Source organism: Macaca mulatta, chromosome 19 (assembly GCF_049350105.2).
Source record: "Macaca mulatta isolate MMU2019108-1 chromosome 19, T2T-MMU8v2.0, whole genome shotgun sequence".
Taxonomy (NCBI): domain Eukaryota; kingdom Metazoa; phylum Chordata; class Mammalia; order Primates; family Cercopithecidae; genus Macaca; species Macaca mulatta.
Genome location: NC_133424.1, coordinates 68,234,313 through 68,261,548, shown reverse-complemented (window position 1 = coordinate 68,261,548; position 27,236 = coordinate 68,234,313). Strand labels below are relative to the sequence as shown.

General features: G+C 45.3%; 2 protein-coding genes across 14 annotated transcripts in view; one reads left to right on the top strand and one right to left on the bottom strand.

Moving 5' to 3' along the window:
• Window positions 1–23,498, top strand: part of NLRP13 (NLR family pyrin domain containing 13) — a 58,480-nt gene extending 34,982 nt beyond the window's left edge. For 2 of the 5 annotated variants that reach the window (XM_077981997.1, XM_077981996.1), the window contains exons 8-13: window positions 1,684–1,845; window positions 3,546–3,716; window positions 6,764–6,934; window positions 9,679–9,849; window positions 12,533–12,703; window positions 16,516–16,935. In XM_077981997.1, coding sequence (XP_077838123.1) covers window positions 1,684–1,845; window positions 3,546–3,716; window positions 6,764–6,934; window positions 9,679–9,849; window positions 12,533–12,703; window positions 16,516–16,636 — 967 coding nt within the window. In that variant the 3' untranslated portion in view covers window positions 16,637–16,935. Of the gene's footprint in view, window positions 1–430; window positions 596–1,683; window positions 1,846–3,545; window positions 3,717–6,763; window positions 6,935–9,678; window positions 9,850–12,532; window positions 12,704–16,515; window positions 16,936–17,124; window positions 17,243–23,352 lie in introns of those variants that run through there. The other 3 variants (XR_013410402.1, XM_077981994.1, XM_077981995.1) reach the window with 3 other exon arrangements.
• NLRP4 (NLR family pyrin domain containing 4) overlaps window positions 22,916–27,236 on the bottom strand; it is a 42,613-nt gene continuing 38,292 nt past the window's right edge. For 8 of the 9 annotated variants that reach the window (XM_077982001.1, XM_077982005.1, XM_077981999.1 and 5 more), the window contains 2 exons: window positions 26,062–26,232; window positions 22,916–23,290 (listed from right to left, as the gene is read on the bottom strand). In XM_077982001.1, the coding sequence (XP_077838127.1) occupies window positions 23,173–23,290; window positions 26,062–26,232 (289 nt within the window). In that variant the 3' untranslated portion in view covers window positions 22,916–23,172. Of the gene's footprint in view, window positions 23,291–26,061; window positions 26,308–27,236 lie in introns of all 9 variants that reach the window. The other variant, XM_077981998.1, reaches the window with a different exon arrangement.

The window sequence follows — 27,236 nt, the reverse complement described above, 5'->3', positions numbered from 1 at the left end:
TTATTTAGTTCTCAAGATAAGGAGAAAGAAGTTCAAGAAAATGCAAGAGAGTTATTCTTGCTGGGCTTGAGTTTTTCTTTCTAGGTTGGATTGTATGTGTGTAGCGGGGGGTCACACATACAATACACCTACTCCTAGAAGAGTAGGTGGCCCCAGGACCTCTTCATGGCAGATCTCTAGGAGAGGTGGAGAGGGAGGGAGGGACTCCTCACTTCGTACATGCAACTGAGTTTACTGATTTTTGAGGGGAGTATGTTAGTTTTCATTTTCAAGGTCCAGTACCATGGTTCAGCCCTTGTTTTAGATGCCTTGTGTACCCTGTATAACCTTGGCAGTGCGTGTGGTAGAAGGCAGGGTGAGGAGGCAGACGGGATCCTGGAAACCAGTCTTCTCCCCCAGTCCAGCTTTCCATGTCCCTTCCCTTCCTCAGGTGCAAATCGGTAACTCCTGAGTGGGTTCTGCAGGACCTCATTCCTGTCCTTCAGGGTAACAGCAAGCTGACCCATCTGAACTTCAGCTCTAACAAGCTGGGAGCGACTGTCCCCCTGATTCTTAAAGCTTTAAAACATTCAGCTTGTAACCTCAAGTATCTGTGGTAAGTCTCTGGCTCCCTAGATCTGTCAAGGGGGGTTGCAAGACTACCCCTCGCTTCCACGATCCATTGGGAGGGCTGACAGTACTCAGCATTTTAGCAAAAGGAGACAGAGAAATGAGCAAAGGAAAATGTTCCTATGTGTGAAGCAGTGGTTCTCAAATTTTAATGTGTATCAGCCTCACATTGGGGGAGGTTATTTCTTATTTTGTTTTGTTTTTGAGACAGGGTCTCACTCTGTTGCCCATACTGGAATGTAGTGATGCAACCTCCGCTTGCTGCAACCACTGCCTCCTTGGCTCAAGCAGTCCTTCCACCGCAGCCCCTGAGTGGCTGGGACCACAGGTGTGTGCCACCACACCCAGTGAATTTTTCTACTTTTTGTAGAGATGGGGTTTTGCCATGTTGCCCAGACTGGTCTTGAACTCCTGGACTCAAGCGATCTGCCTATCTCGGCCTCTTGAGTGTTAGGATTACAGGCGTGAGTCACTGTGCCTGGCCCCACCTAGTGGGTGTTTTAAAATACAGATTCCAGGCCAGGCGCGGTGGCTCATGCCTGTAATCTCAGTACTTTGGGAGGCCCAGGTGGGCAGATCACAAGGTCAGGAGTTCGAGATCAGCCTGACCAACATGGTGAAACCCATCTCTACTAAAAAATATAAACATTAGTAGGGCATGGTGGCATGCACCTGTAATCCCAGCTACTCAGGAGGCTGAGGCAGGAGAATCGATTGAACCTGGGAGGCAGAGGTTGCAGTGAGCCGAGATTGTGTCACTGTACTCCAGCCTGGGCAACAGAGCAAGATTCCAACTCAAAAAAAAAAAAAAAAAAGCAGATTCCAGGAACTCAACTGCAGAGATCCCGCACATTTGGGGTGGGACCTGAGAATGAGCACTTCTAACAGGCTACATGTCATGCGGCCCTTGCTGGATCGTGGACCACACTTTGAGTAGCGTTGACATGCAGGCCATCCAACCTCTGAAAGAGAGAAAGAGGGAGAAAGTCAGCTTTCATTCATGGAGCAGGGGGCTCTGTAAACGCAGATCACTCTTTCGGAGAGTAACGGTCTGTCTCGGGGTCTCTGTGATAGGTTGGAGTCCTGTGGCCTGACCCACCAGACTTGTCAGCTCTTTCTCAAACTCACTGAGAACACGAGTCTCAGCTTCCTCAGCCTGGGGGACAATGATCTCTCTGATGTGAAAAGCCTGAGGGAGTCCTCCACGCTACCAACGTGTCCCCTCAAGCAGCTGTCGTAAGTCTTGCGGCCTTCTCAAAGCATCTTCCTTGCAAGTTGGGGTGGCACAGCGGGGGTGGCAGTGGGCATGTTTTGGGGAACCTCAGGGATCCCCCTACTGTCTTGTCACATTGACATACTTATTTTCTTTCTTTCTTTCTTTCTTTCTTTCTTTCTTTCTTTCTTTCTTTCTTTCTTTCTTTCTTTCTTTCTTTTTCGTTCGTTCTTTTTCTATCTCTTTCTCTTTCTATCTCTATTTCTATCTCTATCTCTTTCTATGTTTCTATGTATCTATGTTTCTATGTTTCTATGTTTCTATCTTTGTGTCTCTTTCTATCTCTCTATCCTTTTTCTCTCTTTCTATCTCTATCCTCTATCTCTCTCTTTCTCTATCTCTCTCTATCTCTATATCTCTCTCTATCTCTCTATCTCTATATCTCTCTATATCTCTGTCTGTCTCTGTCTCTCTGTCTCTGTTTCTGTCTCTGTTTGTTTGTTTGTCTCTCTACCTATGTCTGTCTGTCTGTCGGTCGTCTATCCTTTTTTTTTTTCTTTTTCTTTTTTTTTTTTTTTGAGATGGAGTCTCACTCTGTCACCCAGGCTGGAGTATAGTGGCACAATCTCAGCTCACTGCAACCTCCACCTCCTGGGTTCAAGCGATTCTCCCACCTCAGCCTCCAGAATAACTGGAATTACAGGAACACACCACCATCCCTAGCTAATTTTTGTAATTTTAGTACAGATGGGGTTTTACCATGTTGACCAGGCTGGTCTCCAACTCCTGACCTCAAGTGATCCCCCCGCCTTGGCCTCCCAAGGTGCTGGGATTCCAGGCGTGAGCCACCGCACCTGGCCTCTTCTTTCTTCCCACCACCTTAGGTCTCAGTTCCAGCCAGGTTTCCCCTCACTTTGATCATGGCTGTCTCACCCGGCAGCCTTTCCTTGCATGATCTCCTTAGACTTCTTTGATCCTCCCCAGATCTAGGGGTTTTCAACTGAATTCTGTTAAATTAGTTGAAACTGGGGATGATTTGATTTTTTTCCCCCAGGGGATATTTGGCAATGCGTGGACAACATATTTGGTTGTCACGATGGTGCGGGGGATGCTACTAGTGGGTAACACCTGGTGGGTAAAGGCTGGTTATTACTGATGTCCTGTAATGTACAGGGTGGTGCTGTCATTCTGCAGCTAAGTGTGATCCAGCCCACACCTCTGCAGGGCTGAGAAAATCCTACCTTGACTCACTGTTTTGTTTTGGGTTTTTTTTTTTTTTTTTTGAGATGGAGTCTCCCTCTGTCACCCAGACTGGAGTGCAGTGGTGCAATCTTGGCTCACCGCAACCTCCGCCTCTTGGGTTCAAGCAGTTCTCCTGCCTCAGCCTTTCTGAGTAGCTGGGACTACAGGTGCCCGCCACCATGCCCAGCCTTTTTTTTTTTTTTTTTTTTTTTTTTTAAGCAGAGATGAGGTTTCACCATGTTGGCCAGGCTCTTCTCGAACTCTTGACCTCAGGTGATCCGCCCGCCTTGGCCTCCCAAACTGCTGGGATTACAGGCGTGAGCCACTGCACCTGGCCCTTTTTCTCCTTTAAGCTTTTGTTCTTTCTCCAATTTAATCTTCCCGTAGTGTTTGGGTCTCGGGGGTTAAGGGGTTGAGAGAGAAAAGTAGAGGAACCTGGGCATCGTGGCTGAGGCTCACCTTGTACCCGCAACTTCCACAGCCTGGAGAAATGTAGCCTGTCGGCGGCCAGCTGTCAGGACCTGGCCTTGTTTCTCACCAGCATCCAACACATAACTCGATTGTGCCTGGGATTTAATCAGCTCCAAGATGACGGCATCAAGCTGTTGTGTGCGGCCCTGACTCACCCCAAGTGTGCCTTGGAGAGACTGGAGTAAGTTTTCCCTGGTTCCGTTTCTAGAAATGACTCTATGGGCACAGATACCAAGAATAATGGTTTCTTCATCTGCTATCTGTTTACATTATTAAAAAGTAACATTCACTGAGTAATTACTGTGTGCCAGGAATTGCTGTAAAACAGATTCCGAGTAGCATCCTAGATCTGTTGATTCCATCTCTGGAGTTTATGCCAAGAAAATTAATTTCCACAAGGACCCCAGGAAATAATGAATTTTTTGGTCAACCCATATGTGAGCTCTTAGCAGAGAGAGAACAAGGACTCAAGGCTGGGGTGGTAGATATGACATTTACTTCCTGCCCATAGGTGGAAGATACAGTTTTAAGAGTGACATATAAAAACAAAACAATAGATATGAAGAAAAACAAAGCAGAACGAGAATAGAATGACGGGGATGGGGTTGATTTCCCAGCAGGGTCTTCTCTCACCAACCTATTTGAAGAGGTGATACTAAAATTAGACACTCAGATGAAGCAAGGGGAGGCAGCAGTATGCAGAGAAGAAACAGCAGAGTGAAAGGCCTGAGGTTGGGCCGGGCACAGTGGCTTGTGCCTGTAATCCCAGCACTTTGGGAGGGTGAGGCAGGCAGATCACGGGGTCAGGAGTTCAAGACCAGCCTGACCAACATGGTGAAACCCCATCCCTACTAAAAATACACAAAAAAAAAATTAGCCTGGTGTGTGGCATGTGCCTGTATTCCCAGCTTCTGAGGAGGCTGAGGAAGGAGAATTGCTTGAACCCAGGAGCTGGAGGTTGCAGTGAGCAGAGATCGTACCACTGCACTCCAGCCTGGATGACAGTGAGACTCCGTCTCAAAAAAAGGCGTGAGGTTGGAATGAGCACAGTATGTTGGAAAAACAATGAGGAAGCTAGCATGGCTGGAGTAAAGTGAGTGAGGGTGATAGTGGGAGGAGATGGAGGTGCCTGGGACATGCTGGGTTGTGTAGGAATCTGTTTTGTCTGGGGTGAGATAGAAAGTCATCCTTGGATTGGAAGTGGGACATGACCGTAATCTGACCTACTTTGAAAGGTCGTGCAGGCTGCTGTTGACAGGTAGACTACAGTCTGGACAAAAAGACCAGTATGAGCAAGAGATGGGGCTCCTATCGACCAGGAGAGAGTGGCCCGTGGGGAGGTTACAGGATTTCAGGATAGATGGGAAGGTAGAACCAATGGAGTTTGCTGATGGATTCAAGGTGGTTGAGGAGGGGAGGGTACTAAGAACACCTCCCAAAGGGTGAGGTTGGCAGCTAGGTAAAGGGTGGGACCATTCTCCAACACGGGGAAGATTGCGGGCAGAGCTGGGTCTGGGTGAAAAGAGTTTGGGTTGGGGATATAGGAGCTTGAGATGCCTATCGAATAACCACGCAGAGATGTTACATGAGCAGTTGTAGGCAGGACTGTGAGATGTTACCAGAGGATTTCTGTGCCAGGATGAGAGACCCCATACAGTGGTGGACACATAGTGAGATTCTTTAGATCTCCTTTCTCTAGCTGCATTGTGCTGCTGTGGTGCAGGTGTGGAATAGAGGGAAAGCTGGGTTCTCCAGAGACTGGACAACTTCCTAAGACTGAGTATAAAAAACAGAAAGGCCAAGGGCCTTTAGGTGTCACCAAATTCATGATCCTGGAGAACCATGGACTCTGAACTGGCAAAGTAGCAAAGGGCCAGTGCCCACTGAGCACTGAGTCTGCAAGAACAGGAATATCTATAGGTGATTCATACGTATAATGTGAGTTAATCATACATGTGTGTAATTATGTGTATGATAATATAATGCGTAGAATTGTAACACCATTATAATAACTAATTATAATTAGTATTAAACCCTAACATAAGTATAACCCTAATAATTAGTATAATTATAATTGTGTTAATTCTACCCATTGTAACATGATCATACACACATAATTACATGTTGTAATTTTAACCAATTATAATTGTAATTATATAATTACAACTAATTATAATATAGTTATATATAACAAATTATTAAATTATAATTTGTAATATAATTGTAATTATATGTATATACATGTATAATTGTAACATATATTTCAATATATATTAGTGATATATGTATTATGTAATATGTATATTATATATGTAATAGTTAATATATGATAGTATATAACTACATATATTTTCATAAAACTTACATGTTAACACAAACATATTATGCAATACATACATATCTAACATATGCCATCTCTATTAGTGACATAATAATCTTCTACAACCTGCACACTGCCTGTTTGCCAAGTGCCATCCCAAGCACACGCACTGCTCATGGGCTCACTGGCAGCTCTCTCCTAGACCATCCTCCTGAACTTCGGAAGGCAATGAAGGCTGAAAAGAGTGCAGGAGCTTGTCGAGGGTCTCCCAGCTGCTGACAGACAAGCCCATTTGGACCCGTGCCCAACTGGCTCCAGAACCTTGGAGCCTTGAAAGTTTTTTTCTCGCCGGGCGCAGTGGCTCAAGCCTGTAATCCCAGCACTTTGGGAGGCCGAGACGGGCGGATCACGAGGTCAGGAGATCTAGACCATCCTGGTTAATACGGTGAAACCCCGTCTCTACTAAAAAGTACAAAAAACTAGCCGGGCGAGGTGGCGGGCGCCTGTAGTCCCAGCTACTTGGGAGGCTGAGGCAGGAGAATGGCGTGAACCCGGGAGGCGGAGCTTGCAGTGAGCTGAGATCTGGCCACTGTACTCCAGCCTGGGCGACAGAGCAAGACTCCGTCTCAAAAAAAAAAAAAAAAATTTTTTTTCTCTATTTTTTCCTAAACCAATCACTAATGAGAAGCACAGACTTGATGTGCCCACTGTAGAAATCTGGACCGAGGGAGGGTTATGATAGGCAAGGTACTAGCATAGACTGGGTTGGTGTCCAGCGGAAAAGAAAGGCCACGTGGTCCAGGGAGCTGCTGCATGTGTAGACTCGGAGGCGGCCTGAGGCTCTGCCCCGGGAGCCTCCATCTGGGCTGCTTCCCTGAGCATCTGTCTCTGTGGCTCTCACCCTGCAGGCTCTGGTTTTGCCAGCTGGGAGCACCCAGTTGCAGGTACTTGTCAGATGCTCTCCTGCAGAACAGGAGCCTGGCACACCTAAATCTGAGCAAGAACCGCCTGGGAGACGAGGGAGTCAAGTTCCTGTGTGAGGCCTTGGGTCGCCCGGATTGTAACCTGCAGAGCCTGAAGTAAGTTTTCTTGGCTCCCTCTCAGTGAGTGGATGGAAGAGAGCAATGGGGGGAATTGAAGCACCCATGCCTGAGTTCCTGATGGGGTTTGAGTGAGGTGTGGACAAGCTCTTTGCCATAGAGGAGCTTCTGGTTTTGTTGGGGGTGTGGGACGGGGAAAGTGGGATGACTGTGAATGTGTATGTGTCTGGGGGACCTTGAGACCAGCCCCCAGGTTTGATGTTTCAATGGGAGGACTGGGGACTCAGCCCGGAGTTGTATTCACCGCTACACTTCATCAGGGTGAAAGGACACAAGGCAAATCACCAAAGAGAAAGGGACTTGGGACAGAGTCCAGAGGAAACCAGACATAAGCTCCCAAGAGTCCTCTTCCCCATGTAGTTACATGTGGGATATGACAAGGTTTCTCTTCAAATAGCCTGATCAATCCTCTGTTCTTTAATCCACAGTGCCCCTCCCCTTCCTTTTTCTTTTTCTACCTTTACATGTCCAGGCTCCAGCGGCTTCTCAGTGTTAGCTCACATTCCTTTCCTTATTTGGGAAGAAAACTGGCTTTCTAGCTCATCATCGCAGAAGACTTCTTCGCCTTCTCCCCTTTCTCCCTTACGGGCCCACATTATCTAAGAGAAAGTTCAGATGTTTAGCCAATCAGGTCTAGTTTAGATTGTGCGGTTCGACCCCAGCCAATGGGGAAAGGGCACGGGGTCAGGATTTGCATCAGGGATAAAAACTTTGATTTTCCTTTGTTCTATGCACTCTCGGGGCCACTGACCAAAGAGAAGGATCCCTCTGGGCAGAAGTAAATTTGCTTTGCTGAGAACTCCTTGGTCTGAGTGCTCGTTTTCCTTAAGACTCCAAACTTTATTTCCAACATCACACAAGACACACAACTCCTCCAGCCACCAGCTGTGGCAATCATGCCAAGTGCAGTCTACCAGGGCAGCCCATTGGAGACCCTCTGCCCAGGGTATTTACTGGGTGCTGGTTATGTGTGATCTAGCAGGTACCAAGACGTGAGCCACCGCACCTGGCCGGTCAATGGATTTTTTATTCTTCCAGGGGAATTTGAAACTTAAGCAAGAGTAGAGAGAAGAGCATATACTCCAATCCATGCTCAAACTTCAACAATTACTGATTTATGACCTATCTCCTTTCATTAAAGCTTCACCAACACTCAGTAATGGGATTGCTGGGTCAAATGGGATTTCTGGTTCTAGATTGAAGAATCACCACACTGTCTTCCACAATGGTTGAACTAATTTCTCCCTCTAAGATGATTTTGAGGCCCATCCCGTGGAATGAAATTGAGTATGTTTTCAAATGCTGACAACCACTGATAAAAACTTTTTTTTTTTTTTTTTTTACCAGTTGCATTTTGTTTTTTCCCTACTCACTTGTAGGGAATTCTTTCTTGTTTTTAAAAGCTTAATCTTTTTATTGTAAATTTACCATCTGTATATGTTTTGGGTGTGCAAAGTGTTAAGATTATGAATATAAAGTGGAATAAAGTTAGTTAACGTGTCCATCACCTCAAATACTTTTTTGTGGTGAAAATATTTGAAATTGTGTTAGCAATTTTGAAAGGTACAATGTTCTATTAAGTACATGTTCTATTAAGTACAAAGTTCTATTCGCCATGACATGCAATAGATCTCAAAAAAAATGATATTCCTGCTGAGATTTTTGTACCCTTTGACCACCATGTGTAAACTCTAGGGAGACCTGACTGTCTTTGATTTGCATGTATCATTTATCAGGCTGGCAGTTCTCTTACACTTGGCCTTTGAGGGGTTAGCCACTGGACATTGTTCACATAGTCAAAACTGTTTCTATTTTTATTTATTTATTTATTGTTTTGAGACGGACTCTGGCTCTGTTGCCCAGGCTGTAGTGCAGTAGCACAATCTTTGCTCACTGCAACCTCTGCCTCCCGGATTTAAGTGATTCTCCTGCCTCAGCCTCCCAAGTAGCTGGGATTACAGGCACCCACCACCATGCCTGGATAATTTTTGTATTTTTAGTAGAGATGGGGTTTCACCATGTTGGGCAGGCTGGTCTCGATCTCCTGACCTTGTGATCCACCTGTCTTGGCCTCCCAAAGTGCTGGGATTACAGGCATGAGCCACCACACCCGGCCAAACCTTTTTTTGCAGGGGAGAGGGGATTTAAGGATTTTAGATCGCCATGCGCCTTCTCTGCATAAGGGTATCAGCCTTCCAATATTCCTCTCTCCTCCTGTCTTTTCCTTGTCCCTCCTCTCTCATCCCTCCCCACCTCATCCTATATTTTCTCCAAATAGTCACCTTGATTAACTGTCTTGAACTTATTATGGTATAGTAATTTATTCTGGGAAATTCAGACCTGCCATTATAGGAGATTCCTGGTATCTTCAGCTCAACTGTTGAGCTCGAGGGCTGAGAATGGTGCACTGTGATAACCAAGCCAACTCTGGGTGCTGGGGGGTAACCACCACAGAGAGGCCCTTCACACTCATGTACCTGCGGGGGGCATGGGTGGGAAAGGGCTGGACTGCTGTACCCTCTGCTTTCTTTCTATCTCAGGTAAATAGAGCTCTTGGAGGTGTCTCGGCCCTCCTGACTCAGCACCCTCCTCATTTGAGGCTTGGGACAGAAGTCTGGCTTCAGGGTGTCTCCTCTCCTTGGACGTGAGATGGGCAGGCGTAAACACAGCACAGTTTCGGGACACCATTACTTTCCCCCCTTTTGTACATTTCTATTTTGCAGTTTGTCAGGTTGTTCTTTCACAAGAGAGGGCTGTCGAGAGCTGGCTAATGCCCTCAAGCATAATCATAACGTGAAAATCTTGGATTTGGGACAAAATGATCTTCAGGATGATGGAGTGAAGCTACTGTGTGAGGCTCTGAAACCTTCACATCGTGCGTTGCACACACTTGGGTGAGTTGATGCTGTTCTCCTCGCAGAGTCTCCCTTCTCTACTTTTGCGAGTACAGAGATAAAATGACAGGATCCCATCAGGGGTTAGAAAGTGAGGCAAAGGAAGGACAAGTCCTCCTCTAATAAATCTCAGCCAGGCGCTGTGGCTCACGCCTGTAATCCCAGCACTTTGGGAGGCCAAGGTGGGCAGATCACCTGAGGTCAGGTGTTCAAGAACAGCCTGGCCAACATGGGGAAACCCCATCTCTACTAAAAATACACAAATTAGCTGGGAGCAGTGGCTCATGCCTGTAATCCCAGCATATGATGAGGTTGAGGCGGGTGGATCACTTGAGGTCAGGCGTTCAAGACCAGCCTGGCCAACATGGGGAAACCCCATCTCTACTAAAAAATACAAAAATGAGCCAGGTATAGAGGTGTGGGCACCTGTAATCCCAGCTACTCAGGAGGCTGAGGCAGGAGAATCGCTTGAACCCAGGAGGTGGAGGTTGCGGGGAGCTGAGATGGCACCATTGCACTCCAGCCTGAGGGACAAGAGCTAAACTCCATCTCAAAAAATAACAAACAAAAAAAGCTCTCCTGCTACATGATAAGCTTGAAGTTTTTCTCGTTTAGAGAAGTGTTTCACTCGTGTTACCACTGTCCTCGGTACACTGCAAGTATTATTCCTCCCAATCCGTCCACGGTGGGCGCCAGGTGCTGGTGGGTGGGTGCAGCCTGCTCTCCGCACTGTGAATCTCCACTTCACGGTTGTTAACCGTCATGCAACGTAGACTCAGCACACTCAGATGAGTTGCTCTGAAACATAGGAGTTTTTGCTAAATGTGGCTTAAATGACAGCCATTTCTCCTGTAGGGAACGGCTCCAGGGCTCGCTAATCCAAGAGCTCAGTGATGTTTTCCGAAAAGGTGTTCTTCAGGATTTGTTAGTATCAAATGAACCGACTCAAACCGTAAACCACCTCCAGCGTTGCTGGGGTTTACCAGCCACCTCAAACCTCTGTTCAGAGATTGTTAAATCTACTCTATAGACACCACAAATAATCATTGGTTTAAACATAAACTAGACTTGTTCTCTCATAGGCCTGAAAGGGACATGAATAGGTTAATGGTATCTGCAGTGCCAAATTTAAGACAGTTTGGCATAAATGCATTCTGAACCAAGTTCGTCTTAAAAAGAATCAGTTAATGAAGCAACTTACTGAACTATTTCCTTAAGAGAGAGACTCATTCTGACCTTTTTCTTTCTAAAAGAAGGGCTTTGTTTGTTTGTTTGTTTGTTTTTTTAAAGATGGGGTCTCATTCTCACCCAGGCTGGAGTGCAGTGGTGCGATCTCAGCTCTGTGTAACCTCTGCCTCCTGGGCTCAAGCAATCTTTTCACCTCAGCCTCCTGAGTAGCTGGGACAACAGGTGTATGCTACCGCACTCGCCTATTTTTTTCTATTATAGAGATGAGGTTTCACCATGTTGCCCAGGCTGGTCTCAAACTCCTGAGCTGAAGTGGTCTGCCCGCCTCAGTCTCCCAAAGTGTTGAAATTACTGACATGAGCCACGGTGCCTGGCCAGCATGTCATAGTTATTTATGAACTCAGGTGGAGATTCCTGATGCGTTAAACTGATCTAATGTACTTTCTCACTTTTGTCTTTGTGTTTCTAGTAGCTAGCCAACCATATGTTCAAATTTTGTATTGTTGAATTTAGAAATAAGATGGAAAAAAAGTGGAAATCAGGAATAATAGTGCTATTTCAGTTCTTTCAGAGATCTAATAAACTCATATCCATTGTATACTAAAATGGTTTGTTTCACATTCTGCCAGGTTAAATTTTTGTTTCCCCCTCCATCAAATACAGTTTAAAATAGTATCTGCCTTTGATAGGATTGATGGATGGGTTAGATGAGTTACGTGTCAGTATTTAAAATGTGCCCAGCATGGAATAAGTACTCCACTCTTTTTTTTCCTTTTTTTTGTGAGAGGGAGTCTCACTCTGTTGCCCAGGCTGGAGTGCAGTGGTGCAATCTTGGCTCACTGCAACTTCAGCCTCCCGGGCTCAAGCAATTCTCTGCCTCAGCCTCCCGAGCAGCTGGGATTGGATTACAGGCTCACACTACTACACCCAGCTAATTTTTGTATTTTTTTGTAGTAGAGACAGGGTTTCACCATCTTGTCCAGGCTGGTGCTGAACTCCTGACCTTGTGATCCACCCACCTCAGCCTCCCAAAGTGCTGGGATTATAGGTGTGAGTCACTGCACCCAGCCCTTTTTTTTTTTTTTTTTTTTTTTTTTAAAGACAGAATCTTGCTGTCACCAGGCTGAAGTGCAGTAGTGTGATCTCAGCTCACTGCAACTTCTGCCTCCTGGGTTCAAGCAATTCTCCTGCCTCAGCGTCCTGAGTAGCTGGAACTACAGATACGTGCCAACACGCCTGGCTAATTTTTGTATTTTTAATAGAGAGGGGATTTCACCATGTTGGCCAGGATGGTCTCGATCTCTTGATCTCGTGATCCACCCACCTCAGCCTCCCAAAGTGCTGGGATTACAGGCATGAGCCACCGCACGGGGGCAAGTGCTCCACTCTTAAGCAGTCTGTTTTAGTAATAGTTTTTCTGTAGATGTGATATCTCTTTACTAACTTTCCAGTCTCAGAGGATTATCTGTTATGCTTTCTTCCCGCCCGCCCCTAGGTTGGCAAAATGCAATGTGACAACTGCTTGCTGCCAGCATCTCTCCTCGGTTCTCAGCAGCAGTAAGAGCCTGGTCAATCTGAATCTTCTAGGCAACGAATTGGATCATGATGGTGTCAAGATGCTATGTAAGGCTTTGAGAAAGTCGACATGCAGGCTGCAGAAACTCGGGTAATCCCCGCTGACTTTTCCACGGGCGAGAACCTACAGGGACAAGGCTAGATTGACTAGGCTTCTAGAGCACGTGTCAGGTTTCCATTGCACTCGGCTTCCTCGGAGAAGAACCTACAGGGACAAGGCTAGATTGATTAGGCTTCTAGAGCATGCGTCAGGTTTCCATTGCAGTCAGCTTCCTCGGGCAGTGCTGGCCAATGGAACTTCCAGTAAGGGTGGGAATGATCTCTCTCCCTGCTGTGCACCTGCCACGTAGCCACTAGTGGCATCTCATCATTGGGAACTTGAAACATGGTTAGTGTGACTGGGAACTGTAGTTTTCTTTTTTTCTCCTTTTTTGAGATAGTGTCTCACTGTGTCACCCAGGCTAGAGTGCAGTGGTGTCATCTTGACTCACTGTAACCTCCACCTCCCCGATTTCAGCAATTTTCCTGCCTCATCCTCCCAAGTAGCTGGGGTTACACGTGCCCGACCCCATGACCAACTAATTTTTGTATTTTTGTAGAGACAGGGTTTTGCCTTGTTAGCCAGGCTGGTCTTGAACTCCTGACCTCAGGTGATCCACGTGCCTTGGCCTCCCAAAGTGCTGGGGTTACAGGTGTGAGTCACTGTGCCCAGACTGTTTTTGTTTTTGAGATGGAGTCTCACTCTGTCACCCAGGCTGGAATGCAGTGATATGATCTCAGCTCACTACAACCTTCTCCTTCTGGTTTAAGCAGTTCTCCTGCCTCAGCCTCCCCAGTAGCTGGGACTACAGGCGCATGCCATCACACTTGGCTAATTTATTGTTGTTGTTCTTGTATTTTTAGTAGAGACAGGGTTTCACCATGTTGGCCAGGCTGGTCTCGAACTCCTGACCTTAGGTGATCCACCTGCCTTAGCCTCCCAAAGTGCTGGGATTATAGGTGTGAGCCATGGTTCCTGGCTAGCGGCCTGTTTTCTTTAACATAAATTTAAATGTTTAGTTTTATTAGGTTGGTGCAATGTAATTGTGGTATTTGCTATTACTGTTAATGCAGTGGTTTTAAACTAATGGTTTTTGCCATCACTTTTAATGGCAAAAAGGGCAATGACTTTTGCATCAACCTAATAATTAAATCTTAACAGCCACTTAGGGCTAATGATCTTCATACTGGATGGTACAGTCCTGGAGAGTTTTGGGTATTTTGAGAGCCTGCTCGTTTTTATCATTATTGTACCTATTCTACATTTCACTCCACAGCCATTAACTCGTGGCTTCTTTTTCAATACCGACTCTGGGCCAAGCACCATGGCATGGTAGACAGACAAATGAACATGAGCCTTGTCCTCACAAGTCTTGAGTTCTCCTCCAGGAGATCACAGGTCTGAGACATAAAAGCAATCTCTGTTGTCACGAATGCTGTGAAAGAAACTCTGGGTTGAGATGAGACAGGAGGGTGACCAGAATAGCAAGGGGCTTGCCTGAGGTGGTGCCATTGATCCTGAGTCCCAAGGAGGCTGGAAGGAGGAGTCCCTACATCAGGAAGGGAACATGAGAGGTGACTAGAGATGAAGGGTGGAATGTACTATGGATGTTTCAGTAGCATGTGCAAAGGCCCTGAGGTTGCACCAAGCTTTATGTTGCCCCTTTGAGGCACTGAAAGAACAACATTTAATTAGAATACTCTCTACCCCATCCAGTATTCTAAGGAAATCAGAAAAGTAAGCAGACTGGCTGCAGTTGCTCATGCCTGTAATCCCAGCACTTTGAGAGGCCAAGGCAGGAGGATCACTTGAGGCCAGGAGTTCAAGACCAGTGTGGGCAACATAGGGAGATCCTGTCGCTACAAAAATTTAAAAAGTATTAGCTGTGGTCCCAGCAACTTGGGAGGCTGAGGTGGGAGGATTGCCTGAACCCAGGAGTTCAAGGCTGCAGTGAGCTATGATCATGCATTCCAGCCTGGGTAACAGAGCAAGACCCTGTCTCAAAACAAAAAAGTTGGGGGGCATGGAGAAAGGTAAGCAGTTAACAGTTATTAGGTACATTTCAGCAGAAGTCATCTCAGATGCCAAGGAACCTTGCCTTCTTTGGAAGTGAGTCACAATCTGCACCTTTTAGATTTAAGATTTGATGTTGCCAACTTCACACTTCAGTGGTGCGTTTTAAAAAGGGTTCTGGGACAGTGACCATTAACGATGGAGCTTCTCTGCTGTCTGTCATGCATGTGTGAGGAAGGGACTTCTGACTGGGTGCCCAGACCCTCACCTCCTCTTGTAGAATGCTCAGATTTTATTTTTCAAAAATTGCTAGATGCAGATTGAGAAGTGCGTGGATTTATTCATACGCAGTGACAATGGCCTGAGTTACCCTGGCCTGCCCACGAGGTCCCTTGTGTCATCTGCACCATGGTTTTCTCATCCCCTGCCTTTGTGCTTGTGCCTTTTCTCTATGGAAAGGGGTTCCTGTGCCATCAGATCTTCTCCCTGACAGCTGTGGGTTAGGCTCAGGTGGTGGGAGGTCCCAATCAAAGGGTAAACAAAAGTTACCTTCATTTGTTAGTCTCTCTGTAGGGTGGTGCCAAAGTCATTGTGTTGTTTGCTGTTACTTTGAATGCAGTGGTTTTAAAGTCATGGTTTTCGCCATTTTTTTTTTTTTTGAGACAGTTTCGCTCTTGCTGCCCAGGCTGGAGTGCAATGGCGCGATCTCTGCTCACTGCAACCTCTGCCCCCCGGGTTCAAGCGATTCTCTTGCCTCAGCCTCCCGAGTAGCTGGGATTACTGACGTGTTCCACCATGCCCGGCTAATTTTGTATTTTTAGTAGAGACAGGGTTTCTCCATGTTGGTCAGGCTGGTCTAGAACTCCCGGCCTCAGGTGATCCACCTGCCTCAGCCTCCCAAAGTACTGGGATTACAGGTGTGAGCCACTGTGTCCGGCCGCCATTACTGTTAATGGCAAAAATGGCAATTACTTTTGCCTAAACCTTTGTTGCTTTATATCAGTTTGCCCCTTTACACCGCACCCTGCCTGTACTTCACTGCTTCCAGCCAGCTGTTGATAAGCACCTAGACTGGTTCAATGTCAGTGCTACTGTGAATAGTGCCGTGAGGAACACACACAAGCATGTAGTCCATATACACCATGGGCTACTACACAGCCCTAAAAAGGAATGAAACCATGTCCTTTGTGGCAACATGGATGCAGCCAGGGGCCATTAGCCTAAGTGAATTTGCAGGAATAGAAAACCACATACCACATATTCTCACAAGTTTGAGTTAAACAATCAGTACATGTGGATTTAAAGATGGTGACAGTAGCCCGGCACAGTGGCTCACACCTGTAATCCCAGCACTTTGGGAGACTGAGGCAGGTGGATCACCTGAGGTCAGGAGTTCAACACCAGCCTGGCCAACATGATGGTGAAACCCAGTCTTTACTGAAAATACAAAAATTAGCCGGGCGTGCTGGCAGGCACCTATGATCCCAGCTGCTCTGGAGACTGAGGCAGGAGAATTGCTTGAATCTGGGAGGTGGAGGGTGCAGTGAGCCAAGATCGTGCCATTGCACTCCAGCCTGGGTGACAGAGTGAGACTCCATCTCAAAAAAAAAAAAAAAAAAGTGTTAACAGTAGACACTGGGGACCACTAGAGGGAGGAGGGTGGGAGGGAAGCAAGGGTTAAACTACGTGTCAGGTGAATATTCACTTGGGTGATGGGATCATTCATATACCAAACAATAGACCCATGTAACAAACCTGCACATTTTCCCCTCAACCTTTAAAAAAAAATCATTACTTCTAAAGTGCTTCACTGCTTCTAAACTTCAGTTACTTCTTTTTTTTTTTTGCAGGATTCAAAAAGACTTGCACAGCGTAGTGAGAGAGGAGATGCAGCCCTCCCAGGAGGAGCTCTGTCTGAAACTCAAGTGTGCTTGGGATTTTAATGACCTTGAAGACAAGTGGTGGTGGTGATTCCACGGATCGGATGTCACGTGGCTTGACCACGGATCTTGGGGGAACGCCACCAGAACATCCTGGCCTGTGTGTCACTCTGATGTCACCATTTGTGGGGACAATTGAGCTGTTCCCTGCAGGAGGCTTTATCACGGTTGTGGGAGGCAGCTCATTACACACCCAGGTCTGGAATCCTAGTCTAATATTGTCTGGTCATAAGTTGGCTGTGCCTTCAGTCTTGACTATGTCCTCCTTGGTATCATGTTTTTAAGTCTTGGAGGTACTGAGAGAATTCAATAAAGCAAAGGATATAAAAATACCTCCGGAAAACCCAAAGCCTTAATTCTCATGGATTGAGAAGTAGGATCGATATATTTATAATTCCATAATTATTATACTGGGATTAAGTCACATAGACATCCAGAACTCCTAATATGCTTTTATTTTCACTTATATTGATTCCCCCAAGAAGTATTAGACTCTGCATTGATTTTTCTTTGAGACAGGGTCTCTCTCTGTCACCCAGGCTGGAGTGCAGTGGCACCATCTTGGTTCACTGCAACCTCTGCCTCCCAGGCTCAACAGATCCTGCCACTTCAGCCTCCCGAGTAGCTGGGACTACAGGTGTGTGCCACCATGTATTTTTTTTTTTTTTTTTTAAGTAGAGATGGAGTTTTGCCATGTTGCCCAGGCTGCTCTCAAACTCCTGAGTTCAACCGATCCTCCAGCCTTGGTCTCCCAAAGTGCTGGGATTACAGGCGTGAGCTACCACACCTGGCCAACCATGTTATTTCTGATAATCTGACAAGAGATTTCGCGATTGTTTCTTTAAAAACAACAGGGATGGGCTGGGTGCAGTGGCTCACACCTGTAATCCCAGCACTTTGAGTCCAAGGCAGGCAGATCACGAGGTCAGGAGATTGAGACCATCCTGGCCAACGTGGTAAAACCCTATTTCTACTAAAATACAAAAAATACAAAAAATTAGCCAGGTGTGGTGGTACGTGCCTGTAGTCCCACTTACTCAGGAGGTTGAAGCAGGGGAATTGCTTGAACCCGGGAGGTGGAGGTTGCAATAAGCAGGTATCGTGCCACTGCACTCCAGCCTGGTGAGAGGGAGACTGTCTCAGAGAAAAAACAAAACAAAAACAAAACAAAACAGGGATGGCTGGGTGCAGTTGTTCATGCCTGTAATCTCAGCTATTTTGGGAGGCCGTGGTGGGCAGATAACAAGGTCAAGAGATCGAGACCATCCTGGCCAACATGGTAAAACCTCATCTCTACTAAAAACACAAAAATTAGCTGGGCATGGTGGCAGGCACCTGTAGTCCCAGCTACTCAGGAGGCTGAGGCAAGAGAATTGCTTGAACCCAAGAGGCAGAGGTTGCAGTGAGCTGAGACCGTGCCACTGCACTCCAGCCTGGCGACAGAGCGAGACTTCATCTCAAAAAACAAAACACAGGGATATCCTCTGTTTAATGCTTGATCCACAAATTCTCAATTACTAAATTTTTAGTAATCAATACTCAATAAGTCAATCATATTTAATCTACTCAATTACTAAATTTTGTATTTAGGGTTTTTGTTGTTATTCTACAGTTTCTAAGTTTGTCTTTGAATTCAGTTACATCAAAGTATCTTAAAGCAACATTTTTTTTTACAGTAGTCAGATGATTTCAAAGCCACTGTACAGTCAGGCCAATGTTACTTTGTAGGACTCAGGGGGTCCATAATAGGTCTTGTTTGTCTGGAATGGGTAATTGGTGGTTCAGGAAAAGAGAAGAGATGAGATAGAAGGGATTCCAGTGTACCTTGACTGCTGAACTGTTTTTCTAGGCTGCCTCCAAATTATGAAGCCCATGAACCAAGACAGACCAGTTAGCTTGTGACCAATTGTCTAACTTCCAGCCTCTGTTTATGAGGAAGGTAGAAGGATTATTTATGTCTCCAGCTTCACTCACCTTTCCTCCCACTCCTCCTTTTACCCACCATGCTTGCTGTCTTTTTCGACACTCACTTCCTCACTTACCCACCACCTTGCCTTTTTTTTTTTTTTTTTTTTTTTTTGGAGACAGTCTCACTCTGTCACCCAGGCTGGAGTGCAATGGTGCGATCTCAGCTCGCTGCAACCTCCATCTCCCGGGTTCAAGCCATTCTCCTGCCTCAGCCGCCTGAGTAGCTGGGACTATGGGTGCATGCCACCGTGTCCTGGCTAATTTTTGTATTTTTAGTAGAGATGGGGTTTCACCATGTTGGCCAGGCTGGTCTCGAACTCCTGACCTCGTAATCCACCCGACTCGACCTCCCAAAGTGCTGAGATTACAGGCGTGAGCTGCCGCACCCAGCCTACCATGCAATGTTAAAAGCTTGGCTAGATGTGCCCAGGACTAGTGTGTGACTGAGGTGAGTCAAGCTTGGTGCATAGCGCAGGTGATAAGAGACAGAGGTGGTAGATGCTGAAACAGCCCAGGAGATCGTTTGAAGAAGAGACAGAGATGCAATTCCAGGAATGGAGGACACTTGGGTGGAAAAGGATTCCCAGGGTGAGGGCAGCCACAGTGGTAGATATTTAGCTTGGTAGCAGTTACTTGTGGATCTTATAACATCAACCTCAGATTTTGCAAGAATTAACACATATAAAATATTCAGTGTGGTAAGCACCTGTCAATGTATTAACAGCTCTTAGGTGAATTATCTCCTTCAATTCTGTCATTGATTCTTTACTTGTAACTTAGACTTATTATAGCTCAGTACCTCTTTTTTGTGATTTAAAAAAACGTTTTTCAGACAGTGTTTTGCTGTGTGACACAGACTAGAGTGTAGTGGTGTGATCGTGGCTCACTACAGCCTCAACCTCCCAGGCTCAAGTGATCCTCCTTCCCTGGTCTCCTGAGTAGCTGGGACCACAGGCATGAGTCACTATGCCTGGATAATTAAAAATGTGTATATATATAATATTATATATATAACCAGCTTGGGCAACATAGTGAGAACTTACCTGTACTATATATATATTTACATATTAATATATATAATATAGATATAAATAATATATATTATATATTTATTATATATAATATATATTAATATATACCTGTACTATAATTATATAATATATATATATATATATATATAGTAGAGGTAGGGTCTTGCTATGTTGCCTAAGCTGGTCTCTAACTCCTGGGCTCAAGTGATCCTCCTGACTTGGCCTCCTGAAGTGCTGGGATTACAGGCGTGAGCCACTGTGCCTGGCAGCTCACTGCTTGTTCTGTCAGCACTTACTTCTCCCTCTTTTCTGACTTCTACTTTTAGTGGAGGGAAAACTGTTAGGAGAAAAATGTTAATGAGTTCCTTCTGCGGGGTGGAAATGGACATCTCATGAACCTAATTAAGGTAGCTGGCAGAATAGGTTATTTGGTTTTTCAAGCTGCTTTTATATTTTATCACATCTATCTCACCCAGATGGGAAGTCCTTAATCATCACCAGTTTACAGATGACAGACTAAATGACTTTCCAAATTTTCATGTTTCTTTCCCTTATTTTTCTTTCCACACTTTTTTATTGAGATGGAGTTTAGCTCTTGTTGCCCAGGCTGGAATGCAATGGCACAACCTCTGGCCACTGCAACCTCCATCTCCTGGGTTCAAGCGATTCTCCTGCCTCGGCTTCCCAAGTAGCTGGGATTACAAGCATGCACCACCATGCCTGGCTAATTTTTTGTATTTTTAATACAGACAGGGTTTTTCCACATTGGTCAGGCTGGTCTTCAACTCGCGACCTCAGGTGATCTACTTGCCTCGGTCTCCCAAAGTGCTGGGAATACAGGCATGAGCCACTGCACCTGGCCTCCCCCCTTTTTTTTTATTGTGGTAAAACATGCAGAACAGTTTGCCATTGTAACCCATTTAAAGTGTACATCCCTGTGACACTGAGCACACTCACATTGTACAACCATCACCACCATCCATCTCCAGAACTTTTCCATCTTGCAAAACAAACTCTGTACTCATTAAATAACTATTTTCTCCTCCTTCCCCTGGCCTCTGGTAACCACCATTTTACTTTTTGCCTCTATGAATTTGACTACTGTAAGTACCTCATAGAAGGAGAATATATGGTATTTGCTCTTTTGTGACTGGCTTGTTTCATTTAGCATAATGCCCTCAAGGTTCATCTATGTTGTGTCATATATCAGAATGTCCTTCCTTTTGAAGACTCAGTATTTCATTTTATGCCACATTTTATTTATCCATTCATCCATTGATGGATATTCTCAATCTTCACTCCTAAATCAGTGGCATAGAAGTTCAGAAATGAGGCCAGGTGCAGTGGCTCATGCCTGTAATCCCAGCACTTTGGGAGGCCAAGGCGGGTGGATCACGAGGTCGGGAGATCGAGAACAGCCTGACCGACATGGTGAAATCCCGTCTCTACTAAAAGTACAAAAATTAGCCGGGCACGGTGGGACACGCTTGTAATCCCAGCTACTCAGGAGGCTGAGACACGAGAATTGCTTGAACCTGAGAAGCAGAGGTTGCAGTGAGCAAAGATTGCGCCACTGCACTCCAGGCCTGGGTGGCAGAGCAAGACTCGGTCTCAAAAAAGTTTCTGTCCTTTGTAGGGACATGGATGCAGCTGGAAACCATCACTCTCAGCAAACGATCACAAGAACAGAAAACCAAACACCGCATGTTCTCACTCATAGGTGGGAATTGAACAATGAGATCACTTGGACACAGGAAGGGGAACATCACACACCGGGGCCTGTCGTGGGGTGGGGGGAGGGGGGCGGTTTAGCATTAGGAGATATACCTCATGTAAATGAGTTAATGAGTGCAGCACACCAACATGGCGCATGTATACATATGTAACAAATCTGCACATTGTGCACATGTACCCTAGAACTTAATTTAAAAAAAAAAAAAACCTCAGCAAATATATTTTTTTAAAAAGTTCGGAAGTGAAATATCCCCATTCCTAAAATTTCCTTTCAGCTCCCACTCCCAAGAGATCTTTATTCAATGGGAGGCGAGACAGGGTAGCCTCAGAACTCAAGAGGCCTAGTGAGGAAAGGAGAGCCAGAGGGGAGTTTGGGGAAGAATAATGAGAGGCAAAGACCACGAGGAAAGGTAATATTAGCAATGCTGTGGAAATTACCCAAACATTCACATGAACCCCAAAATACATACCACCATTATGTACCAATAAAAAAGGTGCTTTCCTCAGGCAAGAACAGATCAAGAGCCCAAGCTGGAATCCTAGTAGGACCGACAGAAGGAAGGGTGCCCAAGTCAGACCAGCCTTTCTAGTGCTTTCACTGTGGCCAGCATCTTTCCAAGTCAACATGGGGAGGGGGCCAGAGTTTCTTCAACCTGCACTCCTATGCCAGGCATTCACCAGTAGCAAACACTGTTTCAAGATTTTCCAGGCAGTATAGAGATTTCCCAAAGAATTAAACACAGAACTACCATTTTGTCCGGCAACCTCACTACCGAGTTCTACCCAAAGCAAGAGAAATCATACTAAAAAGATACCTGCATCCATGTTTTTACTGAAGCACTCTTCACAATAGCTAACTCCTGGGATCAACATAAGTGTCTACCAGCAGATGAGTGGATCAAGAGAACACGATTTATATACAATGGAATCCTATTCAGCCATAAAAAGAATAACAACATGTCTTTAGCAGCAACATGGATAGAGCTAGAAACCATGATCTTAAGTGAGATAACTCAGAAACTAAGTCAAATAATGCATGTTCTTACTTGTATATGAGAGCTACATAATATATAAAGAGTGGCCGGGTGCAGTGGCTCATGCCTGTAATCCTACCACTGTGAAAGGCTGAGGCAGGCGGGTCACCTGAGGTTGGGAGTTCAAGACCAGCCTGACCAACATGGAGAGACCCTGTCTCTACTTAAAAAAAAATTCAAAATGAGCCAGGCATGGTGGCCCATGTCTGTAATCCCAACTACTCAGGAGGCTGAGGCAGGAGAATTGCTAGAACCCAGGAGGCGGAGGTTGCAGTGAGCCATGATCGTGCCATTGCACTCCAGCCTGGGCAACAAGAGTGAAACTCCATCTCAAAAAAAAAAAGTGTGGAATAGTAGACGTCGGAGGCTCAGGAGGGTGAGAGGGAGGTGCAGGGTGAGAAATGACCTAATGGGTACAATGTATACCATCTGTGTGATAGGTATACCAAAAGCCTAGATTTTACCACACAATATATACGTGTAACAAAACATGTACTGAAACCCCTTAAATGTACACAAATAAGGCAAAAAAAGATTTTCCAATGTTTAGAAATGTAACACTTTATTGAGGGGTTAAGATGTCCTTGTGAGACCGAGAGACCATGAAGGCCTTTCAGTGGCTCGTCCAAGGCCACAGAGCAAATAAAAACCACATATATCATATAAAATCTATGAATGGGGTGCCAGAAATCTCACGACTCAGAGTGTCAATGATCTGTACCTCCTGGGTGCAGCGTAACATAAGGTCCCCAGTCCCCGTCCTTTGCAGGTGTTCGAGTCAGAGCCCAGGTTCCTCGCAATCAGATTTCTACCCCTGTAACTGTGTCACAGTCGTCTGTGATGGTCAGGTTAGGATTTCTCTCTTCCTCAGCCATCAGAAGTGCCTGGGTTTCCTCATCAAAATCAGTTTTTCTCAGCCTGGTAAAATATTTTAAAAGGTTCTATTTTTAATCCACATATTTTTTTCCCCTTTTCTGCAGCTCATCTTTCTCCCTAATTCATCCCAGGACAAGCCTAGGAAACCCTGGTGTTACCTCCAAGAAGAAAGACATACACATCAAATGCAGCGGTATGCTGATAAATGTTACCCCTGGATCGCCAGAACACAAATAAATAAATTTTAAAAGTCCCAATTTATAGCTTTGCCAATTTCTGTGGTGTAAATTCTCCACACCAATCATGGCCAATTTCAAGCTGCCCACTTGTCGTCACTAAACAGAGTTACAAAGACAGGTACACACACAAGTGGCTCTCACCAGCTTGTAGGAGCTGGCTCCAACATGTCACTGGACAGAATTAAGTGTCCAGAATTGGTTAGAGAGAGCATGAACTCCACATCAACATTTGGATTTGCAACAAGAAGTCAGCGTTAGGGAGAAAGCCTAAAGCTATTTTTTTCAAAGATAAATTAATAGTTTCCATTATCTGAGTACCTGGGTCCTGGCCCTCTGCTAAGACTTTTACATGCATATCTCATTAAATTTTCATAACTGCCTTATGAGGTAGCATAATTGTCCTAACTTGGGATGAAGACAATGAGAATAAACAATATTAAAAGGTCACAAAACCAGATAGTGGTAGTCTGGATACAAATTCAAGTGATTTGTTTCTGGAGCCCCCATACATTGTATTATTGCTTTGAATCACAAAGAAGGATTAAGTATCACCATGGATAATACCTCTTGTCTCCATTTGGCAGCTGTTTGCCTCCAACTGTCCCACACTAGTGGGGTAAGCTATGTTTTTTAGTGCAACTATGTATCTTAATACACATCTTTGTGAGAGGATCTATGGTCTGGGGCTGGAGGAAGATGAAAACTCAATTGAGTTCTGTCCTATTTATCACATTATCTGATGCATACTTTCATAATTACCATGCCAAATAATCACCCCTATTTTGTAGATAGGAGGCTGACAATCAAAGAGGACAAATGCCTTGCCCTGGGTTACAGGGTCAAACGTGGCAAGGCTGGAAGACAAACATAGACCTCCATGACTCAGAACGCAGACAATTTGAGTCCTTCCCCTTAATCACGTGTCTACTTTGGTAGTCTACATTCTGAATCTTTAGCAAACATTAAAATGAGAAAGAGCCAGGTGTGGTGGCTCACGCCTGTAATCCCAGCATTTTAGGAGGCCAAGGCAGGCAGATCACCTGAGGTCGGGAGTTCGAGACCAGCCTGACCAACATGGAGAAACCCCATCTCTACTAAAAATACAAAAAATTAGCCAGGCATGGTGGCCCGTGCTTGTAATCTCAGCCACTCAGGAGGCTGAGGCAGGAGAATCGTTTGAACCCAGGAGGCAGAGGTTGCAGCAAGCCGAGATCGAGCCATTGCACTCCAGCCTGGGCAACAAAAGCAAAACTCTGTCTCAAAAAAAAAAAAAAAAGGAAGAAAGAAAAGGAAATAATATTGAGCACTCAGCCTTTCCAGGTAGAGATTTATAAGGATAGACTTCAAGAAAACAAAACTATCTTCACAAAAGGGGGAAAAAAAATCAGTGAATGTTCTTTAGTGTTAGAGTTATAACAGTTTTAACCCATTATATTTCCCTTTTCTGGAAATGAACAGCCTAGTAATAACTGCCTATGATTGCCTTCATCTCATATTGGTTTGAAAACAGTAGGGGAAAACGAATGAGAAAAATAAGTGTTAAGGATTCTATTGTTATCTAGTAAAATAATGTTTGTGGGATTATATGTAATTATAAATATAACAAAAACTATAAATTATGTTTATATAAAATTGTTTATATTTATAAATGTTATACTTACAAATATACATATAAATTGTATTTACAAATATTTAAAATATAAATATTTATGTATCATAATTTGTATTATAATAGTAACAAGTGATACTGGAAGTAAAAAATTATTTAGGCAGATAGTGAGGGTCAAAGAGTCCTCAGCAGAGCTTCCCTTCTAACAAAATGCAGCCCTAGAAATCATTTCTTTTCTAACAAAGAACATCCTGAAAGACTGAGCTGCAAACATAAATAAGGGAGCTGGAAGATTGCACGGGGGGGGGAATGCCAGCAGCTGTGCCAGTGAACAGAGCTACCTGGGGGCCAGGCCTGTTCACCATGAAAGGACCATCTTCCCTTTTTTATTAGCATGGGCACAGTAAGAAAAAAATGGGCAACATGGTACAGCTCAGGCAGAGAACCTGCCCGCTTAATAAAAAGACTGGGGTGGGGGCTGCCAGAGATTCATACCCTATGCCAATAGCACACCTGGTCGTAAACAGTTTTTCATGCCCTATGTTGATCAGACACCACCTCCCCACCAGCTCATGTTTAAAACTCTCTGCGTTTCACCATGGATCCTGCAATCCATTTTTCTGAGACCCCTCTCTGCAGCAGACAGCTCTTCTTTCTTTTGCCTATTAAACTTCTCTTAACCTCACTCTTCGTGTGTCTGCGTCCTTGGATCTCCATGGCCCCGGGACAACGAACCTCGGGTGTTACCCCAGACAATGAGGCCACTCCACAAGTGCTTCCATTCATTGGGCACTCACCATTCACCACTTACTGTGGTCAGAGTTTTATACTCACCTGCTTGGTTCTTACTCCTGCAACAACCCTGAGACAAGGAACATCATTTGCACTTTAAATGCACTGTGATTATACTGCAGGTTCCAGCCAATCCCTTCTTAGCCCATAGAGCACAACAGACCCCAGCTCACCCGAGCACCTGCAGGGCGCACTCTGGGTGTCTCAGGGCCTCACAGAGCACAACCACCCCTGCGTAGTCCAAGGCGTTCAAGGTCAGGTTGAGCTGCTGCAGGGTCTTACTGCTGGTGAGAACAGACGCGAGATCCTTACAACAGGCGCTCGTTAACCCACATTCTTCCAACCTGCAATAAAAAGACACATGATAAGAAGTGACCCCAGCCTCAGGGTGGAGGTAGGATGGGATGTGAGTTAGACGTCTAGCTGAGGCGTCAAGTGCAATATCTCACAGCCCAGTGTTTATGACATCAGATCATGTGTCTGTGGGTAGGTGGTGAAAGTGGCCATGACTGTCCATTCTTCTCCGTAGCCCTGCCGACAGCAGTGTGACACTGCAGCTCATTCCACTAAGACAGTCTATTTCTGGCTTCATACCTTGCTTTGGAGAATATAACATCTGAGCCAGCTTCATACCTTGATTTGGATAATATAACACAATGGAAGCAAGGTTAGGAGAGTTCTGAGCCACCGTCTTGGATATTTTTCTTCTTTGGAGATGGGGTCTCTGTCATCCCAGCTGGAGTGCAGTGGCATGATCATGGCTCACTGAAGCCTTGACCTCCTGGGTTCTAGCAATTTTCCTGCCTCAGCCTCCTGAGTAGCTGGGGCTACAGGCATGCACCACGCCTGGCTAATATTTGTGGAGACGGGGTTTCACCATGTTGCCCAGGCTGGTCTTGAGCTCCTAGGCTCAAGCTATTGGCCTGCCTCAGCCTTCGATAGTGCTGGGATGACAGGAATAAGCCATCACACCTGGTGATCTCAGATGTTTTCTATACTTCATCTCCTGAACTGCTGAGATGCTATGGGCTCAATTTTGTCCCTGCCAAAATGTGTATGTTGAAGTCCTAACCCCCAATACCCCAAAACGGAATCATTTGGATACAAGGTCTTTATAGAGGCAATTAAGCTAAAATGAGGACACTGTGCGGGGGGCCCTAGTCATATGACTGGTGTTCTTATAAGAGGAAATTTGGACACACACACATAGAGGGAAGAGAACATGAAGACACAGGGAGAAGATAGACAGTCATCGACAAGACAAGGAGAAGGGCCTGGAGCAGATTCTCCCTCATGGTCTTCAGAAGGAGCCAACTCTGCTGACAGCTTGATCTCAGACTTTCAGCCT